This window comes from Xiphophorus couchianus, chromosome 11 (assembly GCF_001444195.1).
Source record: "Xiphophorus couchianus chromosome 11, X_couchianus-1.0, whole genome shotgun sequence".
NCBI classification, from domain to species: domain Eukaryota; kingdom Metazoa; phylum Chordata; class Actinopteri; order Cyprinodontiformes; family Poeciliidae; genus Xiphophorus; species Xiphophorus couchianus.
The window spans coordinates 10119111-10142206 of record NC_040238.1 but is presented as its reverse complement, the minus strand read 5'-3'; the positions used below and the strand labels follow the sequence as shown (position 1 = coordinate 10142206).

At 36.2% G+C, this 23096-nt stretch overlaps 2 protein-coding genes and 1 long non-coding RNA gene across 5 annotated transcripts; all 3 read left to right on the top strand.

Moving 5' to 3' along the window:
- Positions 1-2764: 2764 nt before the first annotated feature.
- Positions 2765-5446, top strand: LOC114153624 (uncharacterized). Its single transcript, XR_003597357.1, has 3 exons — positions 2765-2907; positions 3986-4103; positions 5131-5446. It is a non-coding gene; the product is annotated as an uncharacterized LOC114153624 (long non-coding RNA).
- Positions 5447-7192: 1746 nt separating this feature from the next.
- On the top strand, positions 7193-16590 carry slc25a14 (solute carrier family 25 member 14). 3 transcript variants are annotated; one of them, XM_028032291.1, is made up of 9 exons: positions 7193-7387; positions 7931-8035; positions 9369-9507; positions 10698-10792; positions 12931-13016; positions 13296-13391; positions 14055-14179; positions 14266-14479; positions 16242-16590. In XM_028032291.1, the coding sequence occupies exons 2-9, from the start codon at positions 7972-7974 to the stop codon at positions 16281-16283; spliced, it is 861 nt and encodes a 286-aa protein (XP_027888092.1). In that variant the 5' UTR covers positions 7193-7387; positions 7931-7971; the 3' UTR covers positions 16284-16590. The 3 variants fall into 3 exon arrangements, 2 of the variants coding, with proteins under 2 accessions (XP_027888092.1, XP_027888090.1); XR_003597356.1 differs by lacking the exon at positions 7193-7387 and having other exon boundaries at positions 7791-8035; positions 16242-16383; positions 16460-16590; XM_028032289.1 differs by lacking the exon at positions 7193-7387 and having other exon boundaries at positions 7791-8035.
- Positions 16591-20491: 3901 nt separating this feature from the next.
- btg4 (B-cell translocation gene 4) lies at positions 20492-23004 on the top strand. Its single transcript, XM_028032292.1, has 4 exons — positions 20492-20937; positions 21872-22009; positions 22137-22398; positions 22545-23004. The coding sequence occupies exons 1-4, from the start codon at positions 20765-20767 to the stop codon at positions 22746-22748; spliced, it is 777 nt and encodes a 258-aa protein (XP_027888093.1). The 5' UTR covers positions 20492-20764; the 3' UTR covers positions 22749-23004.
- The last annotated feature ends 92 nt before the right edge of the window (positions 23005-23096 follow it).

The window sequence follows — 23096 nt, the reverse complement described above, 5'->3', positions numbered from 1 at the left end:
ACTTCGCTGTGACTGGGTGTAGTCAAGTGTAGTCACATGGATGATTGTAAATGAATTAAAACTCTTATGAGAATTTGCAATAAATATGGAAACATGCTCTCATGAAAGTAATCTTGTTTCCCTGTTTAATAAAAAAAAACTGAGTTAAAGCATCGTAATTTGCTTTAGAAGGTAAACAGGTGGCAAAGTAATAAAAAAGAAATAGAAATAAATTATTTAATTGCCAAAAACAGTAGACATTGACCGGCAGCATTTGTTTTTCAATAAAGCTTTGTTGTTGAGATTGAAATAATGAGTTTAATTTATTTCAAATAAGAGGACAGCCTATTATTTGGGATTGCTGTTTGGTATGGACTCTTAGCAGAAAGACATTAACAGTTTATTTATTTATTTATCACAAGCCACATATCGCTGCACATAAAAAAAATAATAATACAATCATGAAACTGTAACATCAATAAAAGGATCCAGGGATGCAAGGGACCTCAACAGCCAGTAAAGAACCATGGTTCATTTCATTTGATGACAACACCAACACTGGGTTAAACTGGGGCAAATTTGTTTGCTTGTTTGTGAGGTGAGGTCTCAGCTGCTGCTATAGCGACCTGAGGGACAATAGCTGTCCAGTGACTGAAGAGGCTTCAGCACAAAATTACAAATGTAATCTTTTGCCTTTACGCCAAAGATACAGTTCAAGGGGTGTGAGTTATTCTCATGAAAGTAATCCAGAAGGATCAGGTTGATATAGTTACGGTGTTGAACTACAAGCTTGGATCATCAGCTAATAGAAACATAATATATGATATAGCATTAATGCACAATGTAACATAGCAACTCAATTTGTTATGTTTGAGGGCCAGTCAGAACAATAACATTCAGAAAAAAAAATAAATAAATATATAAAATCTCATAAACTTACAATACATTTTTAGTATTGTCAGACTGCTGAGGATAATTTAGCAAACAGCAATAAATTATCTGGATTAATGTGAAGTACCTGCAAAAACACAGCCAGGAAAAGTGTGCCGTGCAGATCTGAAAAAGTTAAAGTGTAACCTCTATTTGCTGTTTTTTTTTTGGCCCCTGGGCCCTCAGGAGAGACATCTGGGATAATGGGACCATTTTCCACTAGGATTCACACACAAATAGACCCAGCTAATGATGCTTTCTGTCTGCACACATTCATTACATTATCTGACATCAGTCCTCCTCCTCCTCCTCAAGCTACGGCAGAGAGCCATGGCTGGTGAAAAACAAAACGCTGTAATCAGCAAAATTCTTATCAAGATGAGCTCTCGTTACTGGCTGTGTGGAGATTCTAAAAAGAAATGGCTACATTTCTATTTATACAGTTCCCAGCACAGCTCTGCGTAAACTGAATCAAGAGAGTTGAGGAGATTGATTGTTTGTTTTGTTGTTGTTGCTGTTATGTTATTTTTTATGATTAAATCTTTAGAAAACGAATCATTTTTACAACATAAACGTCTTAATCATTGCTCATTTCTTTAAATCTCCCCTTTAAAGAGGCTTGCTGTAATTGTTTAAAGTGGTCTTCATCAATAGCTGTTCGGGGTTCCTGGAAGTGTTTGACCTATAAATTATCCAGACCAGAAAAGGCCTCTAAACTCAAGGGATGAGCCAGTTTTCTCTCTTTATATAAGAAATGTTTTTTAACCTTAGTTTTACAAGGTAAAATGTTTGAAGCAGTTCTCATTTAAAGCTTTAGCAATAAAGGATTATTAAATTGAAAGTTTAGAAGTAGAAGACTGCTGCGTCCCAGGATCTGTTCCTACCAAAGAAAACATCCCCATAGGATGATGCTGCCACCACCATGTCCTGTGCTATATGAGTTTGATGTGATCTCATTTCTTTACAATGCTCTTTGTTCACTAATGTTCTAAAAAAAAACATTAGGATTTATAATAACATTAACTTACACACAAGTGGACTCTATTCACTAAATACACTAGAGTGAAAAAGAGTTTTTCAAAAGTGTCACTTTGTCACACAGGGGCCACGTAGGCTTGGATTTTTTCTCCAATAATAATAAACATCTTTCTTTAAAATATTGTATTAGGTGTTTGCTTGTGTTGCCTTCAACTAATATTTAAATTGGTTTGATGTTCTGAAACTCTTAAGTGTGGAAAACATTCAAAAATGAGGAAATTTTGAAGAAGGCAAAAAAAAAATGTTCACACCACTGCATTGATGCAGAAGCTGATTTTATTATGGAGCATCTGAATAAAGGAGACTGTCCATAAATTTACATCCCCATTTTTTTCCATTTTTATTTAAGAAAACAAATCTTCCAGTTCACAATTATGCCCCACTTTGTGTATGAAAATGGGGAAAAGTTCAAGATTCCTGAATGATTTTTCTTTCATAAGATGGGTGAATTTTAAACTCCAGTCTTGTTTATTTTGGTGTTAAGATCATCAGCTTCACTCAGTGGGTCACAACAGGCAGGACTGGTGGTCTGTTACTGTGCAGGTCAAACAGATAAAAGTGTTTTGATCTAACTTTAAAGATTTAATTGTAGAAGACTCAGAAACTCAAAGCCACATAAGAGGAAGTCGCTTTGTTCCGTCACCCCTCACCATCACACCAACACACCAAAATCACTCCAGCAGACACACATTGTGGGAATGTCATTCACCCCATGCTAGACCTTTCAGGAGCTTTTAAAACAAAAGCATGTGTCAGCATTATTTGCGCCTGGTCCCCAGCAGAAACCCAGAGGGCCCCGGGCTTTCAGTTGGTACCAACGGTCAGCGGCTGTGACGGGTTCTGGCGGTTTCACCTGGACCTCGGATCTGGTTTCTGGAGTTCTGCTGAGCCAACGTGAGGATTCCCACCGTTTAGGAAGAACAATCTGTGAGGAATTTGTTTCTGGACAGGATTATTAAGGTGATGATGATTGTCTCCAAAAGATGATCATCTTTTATTGACGATCATCATTTTGACGATGATGATCGTCAAAAAAGACGATCATCACCGTCTTTTGCAGACGATGATGTTTGTGCAAAGCATTAACGCAAGGTTAGATGCTGCTTCATGTTGGAGTTGTGTCTTAATTTTTTATCATGTAGACCAGGAGTCTGCAACCTTTACAATCCAAAGAGCCATTTGGGCCCTTCAGCCAAATAAAGCTTGTTTAGCTTTTTTAGAAAAGGAAAACTGATCATTTTTGAGAAATGCCTATGATGGGTAATGTCTTGTCATCTTTAAAGAATCACTTTATGACTACTTTTAGGTTTTAAAGTAAAGGAAAAGGTAAAAATCATAATAATAATAATTCAAAAATAGGATGGATACATTTTGTTTATTGGAATCTTTTTATTTGTGGAAAGAAGTGAAGAAAAAAAATACTCTGGTTTCCAATGCAATAAGAAAATCTAAATAAATGTTATTTATACTTTTAATATCATTCTGTTGTGGAACTCCAGTGCAAGTATTCCATGAAACAACTGAAAAACTGGTACAACTTGCATTTGTTGTCATATCTTTATTTAAAAACATTAGTTATTTCTTTATTATTTTTAGTCAAAGTTATTAAGAGGATGCAGAGGACCATCTCTGTTGTTCTGCAAGCAGAGTCACAGGTTGGAGACCTCTGATGTAGAATAAAAAGATTTTCTTTCTTCAGTTTTTCTTTTGCTTATTTTCAGAGACATAAAGAAGATAAACTCACAAAAAAGGTCAAACAGAAACACTGTTTGACACACGATGGGTTGCAAATCAACTCACAGCCCCTCAACATGTTTCTCAATGTTTTGGATCACAGCCACAAATTTTACAAGCTGTCTTTTTGGAGGGACTTTATATTAAATATGGAAGTTTAAGCGATGTGAATATGTTTACAATTCATTGTGTCGGAGGGCAGAAGGCTTGCTAATCTGTGAAAAAGTTATATTTATCTGTGAACAGTTGGGTTTAAGGATGAGACTGATTTTAGGGAAACTTGCTGCATTTATGTTTCCGCCAGGAGAGAAGATGTCTTTAAAGCGCCGACTGGTCTCCATGTTTCTGTGCTGTGTTTACTGCGTGGCCTCACTCTTCTGCCTCCATCCAAACCGCAGCAATATTGTCTCAGTGGGAGGGCGGTGAGTTTGACGAATCCTTTACAGGCAACTTCTGTCGAATTCACAGAGGCAAAAATGGCGGCTAATTGTAAATGAAACATGCAGGTTTACCAAGTTGGCGTCTATAGACTATAGGGATCATCACTGCCCAGATAAGTTGAGTATAAGATGATGATACAAGTGATGATATTCAAACAATGTCATTTTTAAAATGATGTCAACATTTTTTGAAATGCTTTTACCAAAATAGCAATGAAACATTCCCGGACTTTCCGAATTCTTTGTATTATAATACCAATGTGTTTTTAGCTGTTTCAGATTAAGAAAGGAACAGCGTTCATTTCCCTTGTTTATTTTAAAATACAATGTGTATTTTTACATTGCATGAAAGGTCAAAATAGATAATAAATGTTGTCCATCTATCACATTTAGAGGCATACTTAGTCTTTGGAGTGGAGCTGTTGTTTAGACAGAGGTTTCTTTAAGGTCTCGAAGAAATGTGTTGAGTTTTACAAATTTCCCTGTCTAGTATTATAGTATAGTGAGTAGTTCTAAAACAATTATTAATGGTTGGTTTGGAGGTATCCATTATTTTGCCCAGACTCCTCAATAATGAGAACATTCAAACATCATCTGATCTGGAGATTTACTAAGGATGGATGGACGGACCCTCTTATACAATCAGCTAGAGTTTTTCTGACGATGTCACAAAATTTGTCATATGCTTAGTGTTGGAATACTTGAATTTAGACTGAGAAACCTCATTCCTCAAGAGCTTAGTTTTTACCTAGAGTATTCAGTCAAATACTCTAGTAAAAAAATAAATAAATGCTTTCTAGAAAATATGATCAAATTCTGACCCTCCCTCATTAAAACAAAGTGAGAGTATGTGTGATTTATTGAAAGATATTAAATATATTTTCTCACTAATTTTGATGGTACATTTTAAATTTTAATTAGTAACTAAGGGCAAAATTAAGCTTGCAAAGGATGTGTCTCCATTAAGTCATTTTTTTTCTGAAAAAGACTGTTTCTTATTTTCTTTAAGGAGTCTGTCAACCGTCTTCCAACAACTTTACCAGCGTGTCATCCGAATGCTGAGAACCACGCTGTGACTTCACACCACTTCCTGTGTTCGAAAGAGCCACCCTGGATCTCCTGTCACTGTGACCGTGACCGAGCATGCCTCCCAAAAGAGCAAGAACAAATGAATAAAAGAAGAGAAAAGAAAAGAGGAATAATATGTGTGGGACTGCAGAGTTTGAATTGACTCATATTTGTCTGAACAGCTTTCCAAATGACCAGAGAAGAAGATGAAAACAGATTTATTTTTCTACACTTGACAATGTATGTTTGATCACGAGTAAAAATTGTTGGATAGATAATTCTGTTAAAAAAAAAAAAAATCAGTTGAATACAAAGTAAAAATGTTTTACTTGGTAGAATAACTTGTAGTGTATTAGTGTGGTTCAGAAGAGAAAAGTTAACTAATCAAATGTCTTGACCGTTTGCAAGATTACCCAGAGCAGACGTTGCAGCATCCTATGAAAGTATTCATACATTTTCAGTTTTTCTATAACATTAATCACTAAGGTTTGATTTATGCAGACAAAAACTCATTATTTCTTGGCTTCAGGAGGACACATTCCTTACATCTAACCCATGTTGTTTGTGAAGAGGTTTCAGTTTTGTCAAGTTTTGATGAGTTACATTGTTACTTTATCGACTTTATTGCAATGTATAGTCTTTTTGACATCTTTAATGTGTACCATAAATTATATTTATAATTTACAGCATTTACAATTTAAATTTTTGAGAGTCTAATTCTAAACTACATACTTAAAATACATGTGAAAAGGTGAAAAAAAAATTCCAGTGAAAAGTAAAGTTACTTTTGAAACGGGATGTTTGGATGAGAACTGAACCGAAACTTCGGGCCTCCAACTAAGTTCTTTATCATTTAAATCTAAAGTAATTATTTTTTTCAACATTATAGCAAAAAACAGCAGATATTATGTCAGTAGGTTTGTGATAATAGACTAAATTTATCATGTGAAACTAATTTGGTGAGTCAGAAAGACGAGATCTAAGATGGCGAAGAAGAAATTATAACTGATAATAAGAAGGATAATATGTAAGTTAGAAAGTAAAGCTATAAGAAAGTCAGAAGAAAGTAGGTAAAACAAGTCTGATGAAAAAAAGGCTAACTGACACAAATTTAGATGGTTCATAATGTTTAAACATGACCTCCATAACTATTACTATTTAATCTGTTTAGCTGCTTATAGGAGCTAACAGAAGAGCAACAAGTCCCTGAAACACTTTTCCGTTTTGCGCTAGAAAATCTAAACAGCAGTTATATTGTTGAGTGAAACAATAACCAACATCAGTTTCAATGGGCAGCATTAACACGCCTTTCCTAAGATGTGGATTTTGTACTAGCACTGCAGACTAGATGGTATTTTGCATTCCTTATAGACTAATTAATTACAGCCGTTAACCAAAAACAGCTATTCAGTGAGTTTGACTTTGAGTTAAGGGAAGAGCTGATTTCTTTTTTTGTTGGACTTGTGATTTTGCAAAGAAGTGTGAAAATATAAGATAGCGGATCATTTCAAGCTGTTTATCTGAATGTCATTTTAGGAAGCAAAATCTTGGGAAAAACATGTTGTAGTGATGTAAATTTGAACACACTTGCATGGAATGAGTGAATGGAAAGTATTATAAATTGCAAAGTAAACAAATAAATTAAATTGACTTTTCTATATAACAAATGAGTCGACTGCTGATGAGATAAAAGCAAGATAATGCTGTGTCTGTGTTTCAAATAGATGCAGTACCCTGCTGTTTGTGTCACTGATTTCATGAAATACAAACTTTCATGAATGAAAATAAACAACTTGAACTGGTGGTCACTGTTATTTTAGCTTTGTTTCACTCAAGGTTTTAATACTGTTAGACTTTCACTACATAGGAAATACATCTCGACACACTACAGACAGAAGTGAGAACCTCGTGGTGCGCCTCACTTTTCATTCCTTTATTTAACCAGGAAAATGCTGTTTTAAAACTATCGTCTTGACTCGGTTCCTGTTTTCCGGGGGGGAATATTTTATTTTGAAAGTATAAACGGAAGTTGAGCTTCAATCATTTGGACCTTTACACTAGCTCAAATGGGTAGCTAACAGTAGATGAGAAGTTTCCTGCTTGTACTTTGGTAAAGTCACTGCACGGGACTTCATTGAGCTATGGGAAACAAAGACAAATAGTCCCGTGGTTTGGGGATTTTTTTTTCGACGCAACAGGTAGGGGACATTTTGGCTCAAAGTGCTGCCTAACTGCCAGCCGGTAAACTCGGAAGTGTTAGCTGAATGGCCGTTAGTCTAATAATAATAACAGCCATCTGCTTAAGCTTCAGGGAACCGGAGACCTTCCATGTAATGAATATAGTTCAGAAACACTATTTTATTTTATTTAAATTTTATTCGAAGACTTAAAAGTGTAAGCAATTGCAACTTCAGTTGTGTTTATTTGCATTATTATTGAATAACTTCGCTCGTGACGCTTGCTGTCACTCAACTGACTCAGCTATGGTGTAACCAAACAGCCAATAGAATCACTGAACCGCTTGACTGCTTTAACTCTCAGCCAATAGGAGCCCGAGCCAAAGATAGGACACTCCCTGGACTGTATTCGCTGTCTCTTTCCGGCGCAGTATGCTGGGATGCTGATGCTGAGGAACCTTGTTGATCTGTAGCATCACCAGAGCTCAATGTTTGTCGACATGCTGTGCTGTCAGAGGCTGCAGCATTGCGTTGACCTCTGTCTGGGCCTTTTTTTGTTCTTAGCCGGGTTGCAGCAGGTGGAAGCGGCCGCCGCCGACACAGAGATGATCAACTTAAACTGGAAGCCATTCATCTACGGAGGAATAGCCTCGATTGTCGCAGAATTCGGTACTTGATGCACCAATACACACAGACACTCGCTTCAGTCTATTTCAATGTAAATCCAAAGGGCAGTAACTACTAATTTGTTTCAGATTTATGTATAAATTGTTACCAGCTTCTGAAATTTGCTGAGAAATTGTGCAGCAGCACCTGCAGAGTGATGATGACTGGTTTCAGAGGGAAGCTGATGGATTCTGCTAAATAGATTTAAAGGCCATCCGACATAAACCTAATAAATAAGTCTAGAATAGATAATGTGCACAGTTCACAAAGTCAAAGATACAGCAGAATGGCAGTAAGCCTCAATTTGCATCTTCCATGTGATATCAGCAGGTTTTAGTCAGAGCTAGCCTCTAGCTAAACCGGAAAATTATTCCTGTACAGATATACAGCTCTGGAAAAAATTAAGAGACCACTTAAAATGGTCAGTTTCTCTGATTTTACTCTTAATAGGTACATGTTTAATAGATGTTTAACACTCTTAATAGGTGTATGTAATAGGTATAACATTGTTCTTTTATTCTATGAACATCTGACATGACTCTGAAATTCCAAGCAAAAATTAAGTATTTGCAGAAAATGAGAAATGGTCAAAATAAGGAAAAGATGCGGTGCTTTCAGACCCCCAAATAATGCAAAGAAAACAAGTTCATATTAACTTAGAAATAACAATACTAATGTTTTAACTCAGGAAGCGTAAAGGAATCTGTATTTGCTGGAAGAACCATGAGGTTTTCAATGGGGTTTAGTAATTTTTTCCAGAGCTTTTTTAAATCTATCATCCTAATACTGATTATTTCAGTAACATAAATATTTATAAAAGTTGTAAAAGATGTAGGTATTAGACTGTAAGTTAATGTTGTGTATAATTAATAACAGAATATACAATGCCTTGCAAAAGTATCCACACTTCTTGAAGTTTTCTACATTAAAACCACACATTTTAATGCAATTTAAAGCTGTGTTGGATTGCGGAGTGGAAAGTAAACAATATCTTGTTATGATAAGATATTGTTTGTAGCTGCTTTTACACTGATATCAATACATAAAATCCAGTGCAACCACAGACCTGTTCATCTAACCTGACTGAGGTAAAGATATTTTTTCAAAAAAGATTGAACAAAATCCCAGAATCCAGACTTTACAGCCCAAACTGCAGCAGACGTGGTTCTATAAAAGTATTTACTCTGGGCCATAATTTTATAAATTTCACTTGTAGAAAAATCACCATTGTGTGCTACTTTGTATTGGACTGTCACATAAAATCCCAATAAAGACTTGGGGCTAACATCCCTCTCAAAATTCATCGTCATTTTAATTTGATATTTTCCATCTTCAGGTACATTTCCTGTGGACTTGGCTAAGACCCGGCTACAGGTCCAGGGTCAGTGCCAGTATATGGAGGTGCGCTACCGGGGCATGTTCCACGCTTTCCTCAGGATCGGCAAGGAGGAGGGAATCCTGGCGCTCTACTCTGGGTATGCCGCTGTGTCTTGCTCACATTTTGTTCTTGATTTTTGATTTCCTCTTTTATTTTCCAGTTAAGAATAATCTACTTCAAATAAGTAGATAGCTCACAATTTCTTTTAGGAATATATTAGATTCAGTTACGGATAACGTTTTTACGTTTTTGCAAAATTAGATAGAAAATTAGAGACCTTACATGTTCTATCACATCTCTCAGTAGTTTAGATATTTAACATGAAACCCAGCTCATTAACTTTAAAGGTGTTATTCTGTTGTTTTTAAATGAAGATTTGATCATCACTGGTAGTTTATTACCACTGCTCCTTATAGCTAGTTAACCGACACTGATTTGTTTCTGAGTCTTCTACTATTCAGTGATGTTGGGACACCTCGGAATATTTCAGGAGATTTTTCCTACTAGAAGCAGTAAAACAGATTTGGGATCTATAACACAAACCAGATAAGGCAGTTTTGCAGGGTCTTCAGTACAAGCAGCAGTAGTAGTAAAAGTGAAGACATTACAAGATTTTTCCCATTTATGCATCAAAAATATACTCCTGATATTTGGGCTTTTCCCTAAACTTAGAAAAAAGAACTACTGATATAGTTCACTGAAAAAGGTGGGAGTTCTTAGTGTTTGTGCATTAGTATTAGGGATACTAATCCAATTTTCACCTGCAAAACATGGAAAAAAGAATTCAAATTCCCGTTTCCGGGTGATTGATTGTTTGTTTTTCTAATATTAGGGTCCAAAACTCCTAAAACAAAGTAAAAAAAAGCTCTAACTGCTTTCCTGGAGATTTTAGTTATTGATGTGAATAATTGATTTTAGTTATTGATGTGAATAATTTTAATCTGACCTTACTATAAACATTGTCTGGTTGAATTATCATTTTGTTGAATTCAGTCATCAGATATTAGAGTACTGTATTTCAAAATTTTTATGGACCACTAAGTAATTATTATTATTTTTTACATTTCTTCTAGTTTTTTTCTATCACTTTCAAGATTTGTTGATATTTCTTACTTTGACCTTTTAGACATGGTGTTACACCATACTAGTTCAGTTCAGGGTTGATTGGTCCACTGATCCAAATGCAGACTTTTCACTTAGACCCACATGTTTCTCTCCTTGTCTTGCATATAAAATGATAAAATTGTTGACTTCAACTGACAAATTTTATTTTGCCGCTCTGCACAGGATTTCCCCGGCTCTTCTGAGACAAGCTTCCTACGGTACAATCAAAATAGGAACATACAACTCTCTGAAGAGAATGTTCGTCACTCACCCAGAAGGCAAGTGTTTGTATATTTTTTGCTAAGTATGCATTCTTCCATCTTTTAGTTGGATAAACTATTAGTTTGAAACCATTTCTAATGTTTCAAAAAATCCTCTAAGCCTGGATTTCAAAGTTATGAATTGTTTATACAGTTTTGCAGACACACAGCTAGACTAAAATAGCATTAATTATGCTTTGGTCTTAACCAAATCTTTTTTGTGTAGATGTAAGAACTTCTATTCGCAGAAGAAAAATAAAACAAGTTTCACTTCACTTTTTTATGTTTTATTAAAATCTTATGTTGGGAGCTTATTGTAGTATTTACACCCCTGCTTAATAGATTTATTCTCACAGCCTCAATGGAGTCAACTTCATTTAAACAAAGAATGAGGAGAACTCCTTAAAACTTTCCTTTATTATTATTTGAAGCAGAGTCAATATAATAACCTGACTTCAGTAATTTGCAAGCTAAATAAGAGGGAAACAAATTTCAGAAAAATAGATTTTGAGGAAATGTTTTACAAAAGAAGAAGTGTACTAATAATTAGAGGTCAGATTTCCTCTGACTGTTTCTGATACCAAAGATAAATATGATAAAATTGTAACAGAATTATATATTTCTTTGTTACAGACAGGGATTATGGTTTTGAGCTTAGAAGAAAAATATGACTGATATATTTTTTTAAAAATACAAGTATTTTGAGGGTTTGATAAAGAGATTGAAGTACTTGAGTGATTGCTTTATCTCCAGTGTGTACATAAAATGACTTTGGTTGACATCCAAATTACATTTAGCTTCACTTATGTGTAAATAAGCGGCGCCATGATGTTTTTCAGACTGTCAGGATGTTTATGGCTGCTCTTTGGGTTTTTTCCCCCTCTCTTCATGATTCATTATATGACTTTTTCCTACTGATTGGTTTCTGCTTTATCTGCCACCGCTACCTGCCGTTGCCAACAACATTCTCTTCTCCCCAGTGTCTCTTTGCCATCATCGACTGCAGTGCAGTTTCCGAGTAAAGTTCACAAACTGCAGAGCTACAAACATTTCAGCTCCAAGCAGTTATTTTAAATTTAATTTGCACTCAATTCACTTTTTATCTTTATTTTAATCATGATTTTCCTCAGTCTGAAGCAAGAAGGGAAGACTGAAGGCCTGTACTCATTTTATTGAATATAATTCTGATAAACTGTATTTTTTTCACTAGAAATGGTAAATGCACTGTTTTGACCTTACTTAAGCAGCCTTGAACTAGAATTAGACCATAAATTCTAACTATTGGTGTTATGTCTAAAGATTTGTTGTTTGGAATATTGTGGCCAATTTCCACACTCTTATTTTTGTGCAGCTTCTTTAAGCATCTGTTTTTAGTTGATTCAGATTATTTTTAGAACAAATGTGAAGTCAGAATTTGTAAAAACAACTTTCGAAAGGTCATTACTTGGCAATTTAATTGTATTTGGCATAATTTCAAATGAGTCGCAGCACTCGCTCGTGCTCCAAGGAGAGCGAGTGCTTCTACATTTTAAAACGAGGACAGTATAGCAGTGAAGATTTTAAACGATCTTTATTAGGAGTTTATATTTGCAATTAGGGCAGCTAACCTTCATAAAACAGTTAATATGTTTCTTTGCATTTAATTTTAAACGTACAAACATTTGGGCGTGACGTTCACTAGCGATTGGACGTCACATATTTCCATGTAAAACCTTTATTGATTTCAGATAAGATCCAGATGTGAAAATAACAAATCTTTATACTTGGATCTGGTTATGTTATGTAAATAAAAAACTTTTTTCCTAAATAAACAAAATCAGAATCATCAGGTCAGACTTTTAAAACATGGATATTTCCCTTATGGGAAGGGACGTGCTGTGGTGGCGCAGGGGGTTAGCACGCCCCACATTTGGAGGCCTTAGACCCGCGGACGTCGCGGGTTCGACTCCCGGTCCCGACGACCTTTGCCGCATGTCCGCCTTCAAAAATGGCGCCGGCTCAGCTGCGCAGCTCCTGTTGTGTTTGTGTTAATCTGTGTATAAAAAAATTCTTGCTGTAACTGTGAAATAATTTCCCTGCTGGGATGAATAAAGTAATTCTTCTTCTTCTTATGACTTAACATCTGTGGTGACTTCTGACTGTGCTTCGGTTCACAGATGAGACATTGATCATCAACATCTTCTGTGGGGTCGTATCCGGAGTGATGTCCTCCGTTCTGGCCAACCCCACTGACGTCCTCAAGGTGATTGCTAATGGTTACATTAGTCCGATGGGTCTGTTTGCCAACACATAAAAGCAGCTTTGCTGGTATGTTGGCATGGAAATGGGTTGGTGTTCTTCCAGGGCTGTTGCACTCAGGCAGATGACGTCATTCTGACGTCACTAATAAGGAGAAACTCAACATTTCTCATTAAGTCAACAGCTGGCTGTAGTAGTGGTAGACATATAAACCAGTTCCTAAACATACATTTATGAGAATCTTTAAAAAAATTCTAACTTTCCGTAATTGTTTTCATTCCAGATAAGAATGCAAGCACAGGGCAGCCTGCTGCAGGGCAGCATGATGTCCAACTTCATCAACATCTACCAGACCGAGGGCACCAGAGGGCTGTGGAGGGTGGGTTCTTTCTGGATGCTTCTGTGACCATTATGTTTGGAATAATGCTGCTGTGGAACATTTTATTGGGTTCAGGGATGACTGGGTTCAGAGGCAAGGTCAATATAGTTAAATAAAACTAATGAAATAACCAGAACTGAAATTGAAGAAACATTTTTGTGAACTGAAATAAATAAAAACGGTAATTAAAGGGGACAAACTATAACCAATGTCATGGTTTTTTTTTAAACTAAAACATACTAAAATTATAATATGATATCTTTTGTTTTCGTGTTTATGAATCTATTTATTAGCCTTTTGAACTAACTTGACTGTTGGGAAATTCTGGTTCTCCATACTCGCCCTGGCAGCACTTATGCTAGTCTGCAAAATAGCAACAGCTACTTTGAAGTTTGTGGTTTTAACAAGACAAAAATAAGAACTGGAAGAGGTATGAATACTTTTGAAAGACATGGTATGTATGACCTCAACTCAGAAATACATAACCATATCCAGTCTAACCCCAGGCCTAAAGATAAGGAAGAAAAGATCTTGTTTGCACAATTTTTGACTTTCAGTTGTAGAAATATTTTTGGAAAATATTGACAAACTGCTAGGCAGTTTACTCAGAATTGTTCCGTCATAAAGCCAAAGTCAGACTTTGTTCTTCTTCTTTGTTTTCAGGGTGTTATCCCTACTGCCCAGCGGGCGGCCATTGTGGTCGGAGTGGAACTTCCTTTCTATGACGTCACAAAGAAGCACCTCCTTCACTCTGGCCTCGTGGGAGACACCATCCTGACACATTTCATGTCAGTCTCTTCTTTATAGCAAATTTCTCTTGGTTTTTGTGTACGGTAATAATCACTTTCAATAATAATAATAATGTTTTCCACAGGTCCAGTTTTACTTGTGGCCTGGCCGGGGCCATCGCCTCCAACCCTGTGGATGTGGTTCGGACTCGCATGATGAACCAGCGGGTTGTGTCTGGAAGCCCCATGTACAAAGGAACGCTGGATGGAGTGATGCAGACTTGGAGTAACGAGGGATTCTTTGCTCTTTATAAGGGATTCTGGCCAAACTGGCTGCGACTGGGGCCTTGGAATATAATTGTATCCTTTAAAAGCACCCAGAAAAACCTATTTTAGTGAAGGAACAAAAAAAGACAATAGTATAGACCAGTCTTACTCAAACTGTGGTCCCTGGACCACTAGTAGTCCGCGGGCGCCCCCTGGTGGTCCGCGAGGTACTGCATGCAAACGACAGTTTACTTGCCGTGAGGTTAGCTCAAAGTGCGACGCTACAGCTAGCTTAGCAAAGGAATGTGTTTAAAAATAATAATGGAAAACTTAAAATGGAAAGCTTAAAACCAAGTCACCCAAAACAAAAGCTTCTGATATCGATGGAAAGAAAACAACTCCTGGACTACTTAGAGAAAGCCAAGTCATAGCTGCTGAAAGTGTTGATGTGTTCAATCACTAGTGATTGAACGTTCCTTTGAATGTCTTTGTGGTGAGCGGTCTCTGTTAGTCAGAACTGTTCTTTGTTTTTTTTTTTTACTTTGCTTGCTTATGATGCTCTCCTTATACATCTAAAGCTATTGTTATTTTTATTTAGTTTAAAATAATTAAATTAATTAAATACAATTAGTAAATACAGTTGACAGAAATGGGTGGATTATTTTATATTTAATGGTGCAGAAAAGGATTTTTTGTTTCTGCTAAAGCAACTCAAGTCTATTTTTTTTAATAGTGCTTCTAAATAACATATAACCCTAAATGTTACTAATGCACACAACATTTGGTTGTAAACTTCTTTTTTATTTCCATGTGTTTGACATCTTTGGAAAGCTAAGACACTTTCAGAATCAGTTAACTCAAAATGCCAAGTAGATGTGTTCATGGCTTTGTTGTGGCCAGTCACAATTTCCTAACAGCACCACTCTTCTCACAAAGATGAACAAAGAAAACAACAATAAGTGAGTTAAGAGACTAATATTTTTATTTCAGGTTGCAATATATATTAAGTTGTATTGTTGCGGGGGCAATTTCAGGTCAGGTGGTCCAGGATTGTTTGTTAAATGGGTTGGGGTTAGGGAACCCTGCTTTAGATCCAACACTTACCTGCTAACACTTCCTGCAGTTTATCTAAAAGTAAATCTATTGAGGATCAAAATAAGTTAATTTGAATAGTGTAGAAAATGTAATCTTTACTTTAAAGACATTTATTCAGTGGAGGATGTAATCCTCCCATACCTTTGCAAGTTTTGCCATCCCTAGAGAAGAATATTTGATTTTTTTCTCTTCGCACAATTTTTTAAAATCATACACAAAATTTTTTAAGGACAATAATTATTCTTTCCACTTTAACGTTGTTAACAAAATTATAAAGAACATACTATTTATTGCAATAATGAACACCAACATACTCAATTAACTGTTTTGTGACTTGGAGAAAATAAACAGTGGCTGCAAATATTGACATATGATTGTGAAATTAATGAATATAGTAAAATGTCATACAAATATGGAAACCAATATGTTTGTTGTCACTTTTTGATCTTGTTAGCTGTTAAATAAAAAAAAAAACTTTTTTTAATTTTACAAGATCTAGCAATGCAAACAAAACCTTGAGTTTATGTCCATGGTGCCATGCACTCTTAAGAAGATTCCAGAGGCCTGTGGAACTTTAATAGGCCAACAGCATCACAGATCATACTCAGTCCCTTTCTGTTCAGGTTTGTTACTCCCAGCCTGTGTTTGAATGTCAATCTTCTATTTGCTAGTAAAATGAAAGGTGAATTGTCGTCATCTGACTCCCAGTAAGCTTCTCCTTCATGCAAACTCCTGAGCTTTTCCTTAGCAACCGATCCAGTTCTTCATCACGTTCGAGCAGCTGAAGACGCTCCCGTTTTAACGTGGGACCGCGCTGGTCTGCTGGACATTCCCAGAGATAAGTGGAGTTTGAACAGAGCAGCAGATAGGAGTTTATGTGCACCAGCAAGCCCCGACTCTCTGTAAATAAGACAGAACCTCACACTGCACTGGTGTAAATATTTTACCATCACCGTTTTTGTTTTCGTGCCATTTTAGTTCCACGCCGTCACTTTGGATACTCCTCAGGTAGCTAAGTGTGTGGAGAGCTGGCAAAGAAGGGAGACTGAATAAAATAGGTCGCTCGAGTCATGAACTAATAAAAAAAATATTGTTATCCTCATCATGCACTCAGGTTTCCTGCATGTTTGTGTGTTTATCTACTGAACTGACTGCTCTTTTATTTGTCCAACATCATAAGATGAGTCGAACACTGGAACGTCTGATCTGAGTGCACATAGCTTCACGCGGCGGCACAGGGATAATGAAAAGATTCTTTTTAAAGCCACGATGCTTTATGCTTTATAGAAAAACTGAACAAATGACAGGCTTACTGTTACAGGCTGGAGGTAAAGCAGATGTCCTGACTGGAAGGAAGTAATAACAAACATGAAAACATCTGTTTTTATGTGAAAAGAGTTAGAAAATCCATCTATAGGAAGATTTTGGTAAATAAAATATGCTGTTAAAATCCCAACTGAACCAAAGTCTCCGAAGAGAAAAGAAGTGACACATTTGCATTCTTATTTATATTTATACTTTATTTTACAGAGCTGCTAATTTTAATGAAGTTTTTTTCTTATTTTGCCTCAGAATGACATATTTCTTTGAATTTGTTCACCTCCGTTCTGAGACAGCAACAGGGAACTGGTTGATCATTTCTGTCCTGATAGGGTATATAATGTAAATGTCTGTACAGTCTCATTCACCTGTTAAAGGTGAATGTACTTCCTGTAAATCAGCTGTACATTCAGTTTTTTACTTTGTGCCAAACAAAGTATTATGTCCACGGTGCCATGGTGCACCATGGATTCTTTTAGGCGCTGTTACATTTCTCTGCAGCTGCTCCGTTGCAACACATCCAAATAAGACTCTTTGCATGCATTAAGAAGACCAAATAAAATTTTAAACTAACTTATATTTAATGTGTTGCATAGGTCTAAAGACATTACACCTAAATATTCACATTCCGCATCACCAAACATGTTTAAATGTCAAATGTTATTTATGTTTCTTTTAAAAGCTAGAGATGTGGATTTTACTTGAATATGAGTTATATTTAAAGCTGGGCGTTTAGTGTTTAGAAATCTTCTTGGGTTTGTGGACATGTTATTATTTGCTATTATTTGTTATTATTGCTTCTTAATAATAAGATTTTTTTTGTATTTGCTTTTTGTTTGTGAAAATGCAAAATGCCTTTCAGTCATTTCTGTTCTGGCCGAGGCTGATGACCCACAAAAAAGTTTTTAAAAGGTTTCAAAACCACAAAAATGTCTGCGCTGTTCATATGATTTTAATGGGAATAAGGACCTGACTCATGTTTCCTCTGCATTTATGGAGTAAACAGTGACTGTCTTCTGGTTTCTGTCTTTTTTATATATATTTTTCTTTAATCCCCACTATAATTTAATAATTAAGATCTCAACTGCTACTGGTTTGTTCTGACTTTTCTAGAAAAACGTTTTTTTCTAGAAAAAAAACGTTTGTTCAGTCGACAGAAAATGAATCATCCTGGAAAATGACGTCGAGATCAGCAGCTCATTGTTTTAACTCTAGATTAATAACATTTATTTTTTTACAGAAATCAAAATCACATTCTGAATCAATTATTTTAATCCAAAAGAAAAATTTACAATTACATCTAAACATATTTAAGGCTTGTTTAAAAAAATAATTACCTCTTGATAAATTCATGCCTTTTTGGGGGGGGGTTGTCCTGAAAACCGATTTGGAATAATTGTCTATGTTCCACTCATAGTCCACTGTAAGGAAATGCAGCCATGAAAACGTAGAAGAAGACAAATCACTTCTTTAGGAAAATAAGATGATTATTTGGTGTTTGTTTTTCTTTTCTTTTTTAACAGTTCAGATCATGAGAAATTTTGGGTTTAAAATTGGCAACATTTTGATTTACACAAAAACAAAGAAGCACTTAAAGTCACTTTGTTCTGTGCATAAAACAAACAAGCCAGATGTTAAAAAGGTTCTCATCACCAAGTTTTAGTACTCATTGCAAAGGTTTTCATTGTTTCTGATTGGTTTTCGGGCCAAAGGTTTGTTTTTGTCAACATTTCAGGTATCGGCAATTAGTTCAAATCTGTATATTCCGAAAAGCGTTAAGAGAACCAGTCATTGTGTCTTTTGGAATGGGAAAACAGATTCATCTCATTAAAGTAATCAGTTTTTCCATCACAGCATGTAGCTATTAGCTCATTTGCATGTTGAGAATATAAATGAAAACTGTTTTGATGTGTGACTGAAAAGGAGTTGGTTCTCTGTCATAATTATCTATATGAAAATATTCAATTGGGGAAAAAAGTTGAATCATCTTCCAATAGCTTTGTTTTTGGTCAAATTTAATGTTCTTTGAAGAGACTGTTCCTTTAATATGCACAAAACAGTGTTTGTGAAACAAACTGAGGTCTAAATCTTCTTAAAGTTTGTTTCTAAAATCACCATAGAGAATTTGATCTGGAGTATATTTTTGTCTTTTTATTTAGACAGCAAGACACCATTTACATTGTGTTGGCCATGGTAATACATTTATCTTCATTCAAATTTCCAATGCCGTCATCAAAATAAGAAAGAAAAAAATGTACCATTCTTTGTGTAGAGCTCTATTTCCATGGTGGGTTTGGGTGTTAGACCATATTTATAAAAGCTGGTGAGGTCTTGATGTTCAGTCTGTGGCATGCTTTTTGGTACCATCAAAAGTTGGATATTCCAGCAGCTGAACTTGTGCAATAATAATCGTTTGCATTCAGATGGTGTAGTTGATACAAAATGAAAAAGTCCCATTCTTTGGCAATATTCTGCATGAGGAATGATGTTGTGATTTTACGGTCAGTAGTTGAACAATTCTCTGATTGAACAAACTTGCACTAATCAGAAAATAGTCTGTGAAGTTTTAATTCTAATGGATAGGCCTTGTCACATCTCACTGAAGGATGGTTGTTTTCTCTCTAAACTGTGTCGCAATGTTAGCGTTGCATTTAAAGACTTGACCACTAGAGGTCCTAGAAGGCTCTCTTATAGATAAACTGTCCTGAATTTATCTTGATGAAAGATTTGGCTGTTTCAAGATCCTGAAAAAGTTAAAAAGTTTAACTTCATATTATTTGGAGAAAGTTTCAGCTTTTCATCAGTTTTGAATGTTTCTGTTTAACATGCACTGGGATATTTTCATCTCTGTAAATACTTGAGATCTGCTATCTGCTAATAAAGGCCTATTGTGTGGAGATAGCCTCATACATGCTTTGTTTTTACTCATAATAAACTGGTTAAATAGCTGTGAATTCACGTTTTTATGGAAATGTGTGGAGCATATATTTTTTGTTAAAGTTTGATTTTGGCAGATTTGGGGGGAACATTTTCAAATATGAACATCCAGTTTCTCTTCTGACTTGTGACTTCTTTCATATAGGATTTTTTAATTTTAATAGTATTACACTGATCCATTTGCAAATACACAGACGTATTAGTTATTGCATTTAAGGGCATTTCATATTTGCAATGAGTTAAAAATTTGCAAACCAATAAATCAATCTGAAAGGAGGCCTGTGTTTCTTCTGCAAACCAGCTGATGCATTTTCTTTCAAATGTTCAAATTATTTAACAGAGAAGGTAATAAATCAATAAATCAGTCTGCTTGGGAAAAAAATACAAATATTTCACTGCCCATGATTATTTGCTTGTATCATTGTTGTCTGTATTCTCACTTTTCACTTGATGAATGTTAATATTGAAAGTTTTATGTGAATTTTTTTTTGCCACTTTGGTTTAATGTTATTTATATTTACTAAATAAAGGACATGCTCTAACTGTGTAAGCATGCTTTATTCCAAAAACAATGAGTGTCTTTAAGTGTAAAACAGCTGCGACATTTCAGCACTAAAGTGACGCATTGAAGGCTTTATTATTTTAGCGCTTGTTGAGGTCATCAAACCGACCAGGTTCAGGTGTGTCTGATTGTCACACAGGTGAGCTGTGTTAAATAAACCCTGAGGAGCAGTGGAGGGAGAAGCTTTTTTTTTTTTTTGTAAAGTGTTGAGGCTGATATCTTGCTGCTTTTGACTAATTAAGTTTGTTGCGATTTATGTTTTTTAGATTTTGTAGCCCATCCAGAGAGCTTAATGAAATTTTTGCCGCAAATACATTTGCTTGCGTTGTCTGGTTAATTTTATATTTCTATTTCTTTAAAAGCGGACTTATTGTACAAGTCTTTTTATGATCTGAGTTTGTTTTTTATTCTTATTTAGCTGAATAGCTTCTGTGTTTTGCGCTGGAAAGTAGAGTGTGTAAGCCATGAAAGAGGAAATTGCTGCCGCTGTGTTTTTTACTACTCGGCTGATAAAAAGATACGGCTGTCTGGATAATGACAGCAGGGAGCGCTTTGCTGCCGCCCTCACCTCGGCTCTGTTCGAGAACTACAAGAATCACTGGCACCCAAGCGTGCCCACCAAAGGACAGGCCTACAGGTGAGGCCCCTGGGAGCTCATTGCGATACACTGCTGGGCTCAAGGTAACGACCCCAAGATGTGTAACAGGTTTAAAGTTAAAGGTTGCTGCTTGAACTACTCTACTGGATGATGCTCTACAGGAATTACTATTTCCTTACGACTGAGGCCATGTGTTGACCTCAACTTTTAGGTTGTCTGCTGCACTTATGGTGGTTTTGTTCACCTACAAGTAAGTGAGATGCTTTGTCCAAAAGTTTGCTTTGAGCTATCCTTCATCTAGACTAGGTAAAGAAAATAAGTGATTCTCAATATGCTAGCAATTTTCTTTTGGAGGGACACCCAGGTATGAAAGTGACCAATTTCTAACTGTATATTATATTTTCAGAGTTTTTTTCTAGGTAAAAACAGCTGGATGTTGGCCACTTTATTTCTCCCAAAAAATAGCTGAACCCAAAAGCTCAATTTATTGCTCTGTCATATAAGCTTAGATGTTTTTAAATACCATATGATATTTAGAAATATCTAAGCTTATGTGACAGAGCAATAAATGAGTCAAAATGAGAACTCTTACCTTCTATAACTTGGTACTCTTGGTTGAAAATTGTGTTGTGAACTTGTTTAACTATTCTTCTTGGACCTCCTCTGGCACATTCACTTACCTACTGAAGCCCACTGGGCCTTATGGGGCCAAGTTCTGATTGTAATGTGGTGGTGGTTATTGGTTAAATTTAGAGGTATGGTGTGAACTTTTGTTTGGGTTAGTAATATACTGATTATGGTAAACCTTTTGAGTAAAGTAAATGCAGTTACTAAACTGAATTGCAGCCTTTAACACCTGTCTTCCCCGGTCTTATGCAGTTTCTCCTCTTTGAATGAACTGTACTGAAAAGAAACTGTGCTTCTGTGACAAAGACATTCTGATTCTAATTTTGTCATTCCAATCTGGTTTCAGGTGTCTTCGTATGAACCGTGTCCAGCTGCAGGACCCGGTGTTGCAGCAGGCCTGTGAGTGGAGCACAGTGCGGTACGAAGACCTGGGGCTGCCCCTGGAGATCACAGTGTGGGTCGACCCTGGAGAGGTTTCTTGCAGGTCTGTTTACCCGAGAGCCAGATGAGTTGGTGATAAATGGCATTGCAGAGTTAAAGACTGCCAAAATAACTACTGGAGTCAATGTGTTTAAGGAACTTTCTCCATCTGCTTTTGTTTTCTTTCGAAGGTATGGTGAACGTAGCACTCCATTCTGCGTCTCGGTGTTGGACAGCTGTCGGCGCGATGGTGAATTTTCCCGACGCATCCATGAGGCTGTGAAGCGAGCAAGCCTCGACATCCAGTCGGGAAGTTCTTCTGATGAAGAAGACAAAGATGTGGACAACAGCACGAGTAGCAACAGTAGCCGCCGTCCATCAGGCCCCTGCCCTTCCGCAGGCCTCGAGCCTAAAACCATCCCAACTGTCGTCAACCCCAACAGCATTTACCGGGTGTGCCCACATGAAGCTACAATATTGTCCAAAACTCTTAAATTGTGCATTTCTTTATTTAACCTCAACATTAAGAGCTTTCCTTGTAATTTTAAGAGTCTGAGATGTTTTAGACTCATAACCATTGTACCCCTCTTTTTTTACAGTTAAGCGAGTTCTCTCCAGGAGCTCCACAGACCTGGCTGAGAGAAAAGAGGAAGGGTTTCCCTGGAGAGTCTTTCTCTTCCTCCACTGGATGTCCACCGTCTCAGTTCTCCAACCAGAAAGGCTTTAAATCCAATCGGACCACGTTTACTTTTGCGGGGCCCCGTGTCGACAAGTACCACTGGGTCTCCAAATCTCGATCTTGAAGTTGGCAGTGGCTCTTCCCTTAGTACTTAATGTATTGCTTTAAGACTAGACTTTTTCACAGTGTTTGAATCTTTAAATTAGTTTATTTGAATTGGTTTAAATTGATAGTTTAAAGTATTGCTGTTTAAGCAGGTTTTTATGAAACGTACTGTGCTATTTTAATGTAATTCTATGTGTTTTTAACTGAGGTTAAATCAAGTGTGAATAAAGTGAGAATGAACTGTCATTGAAAAATAAATTTATTCCTGCATCATCTGCCAATTGTCTTTTTTTTTTTTCTTTTTTTTCCGCCCCTTATCTAACAACTTGGTATGGTATGACTTGGTGTGGGTGATGCCTGTATGAAT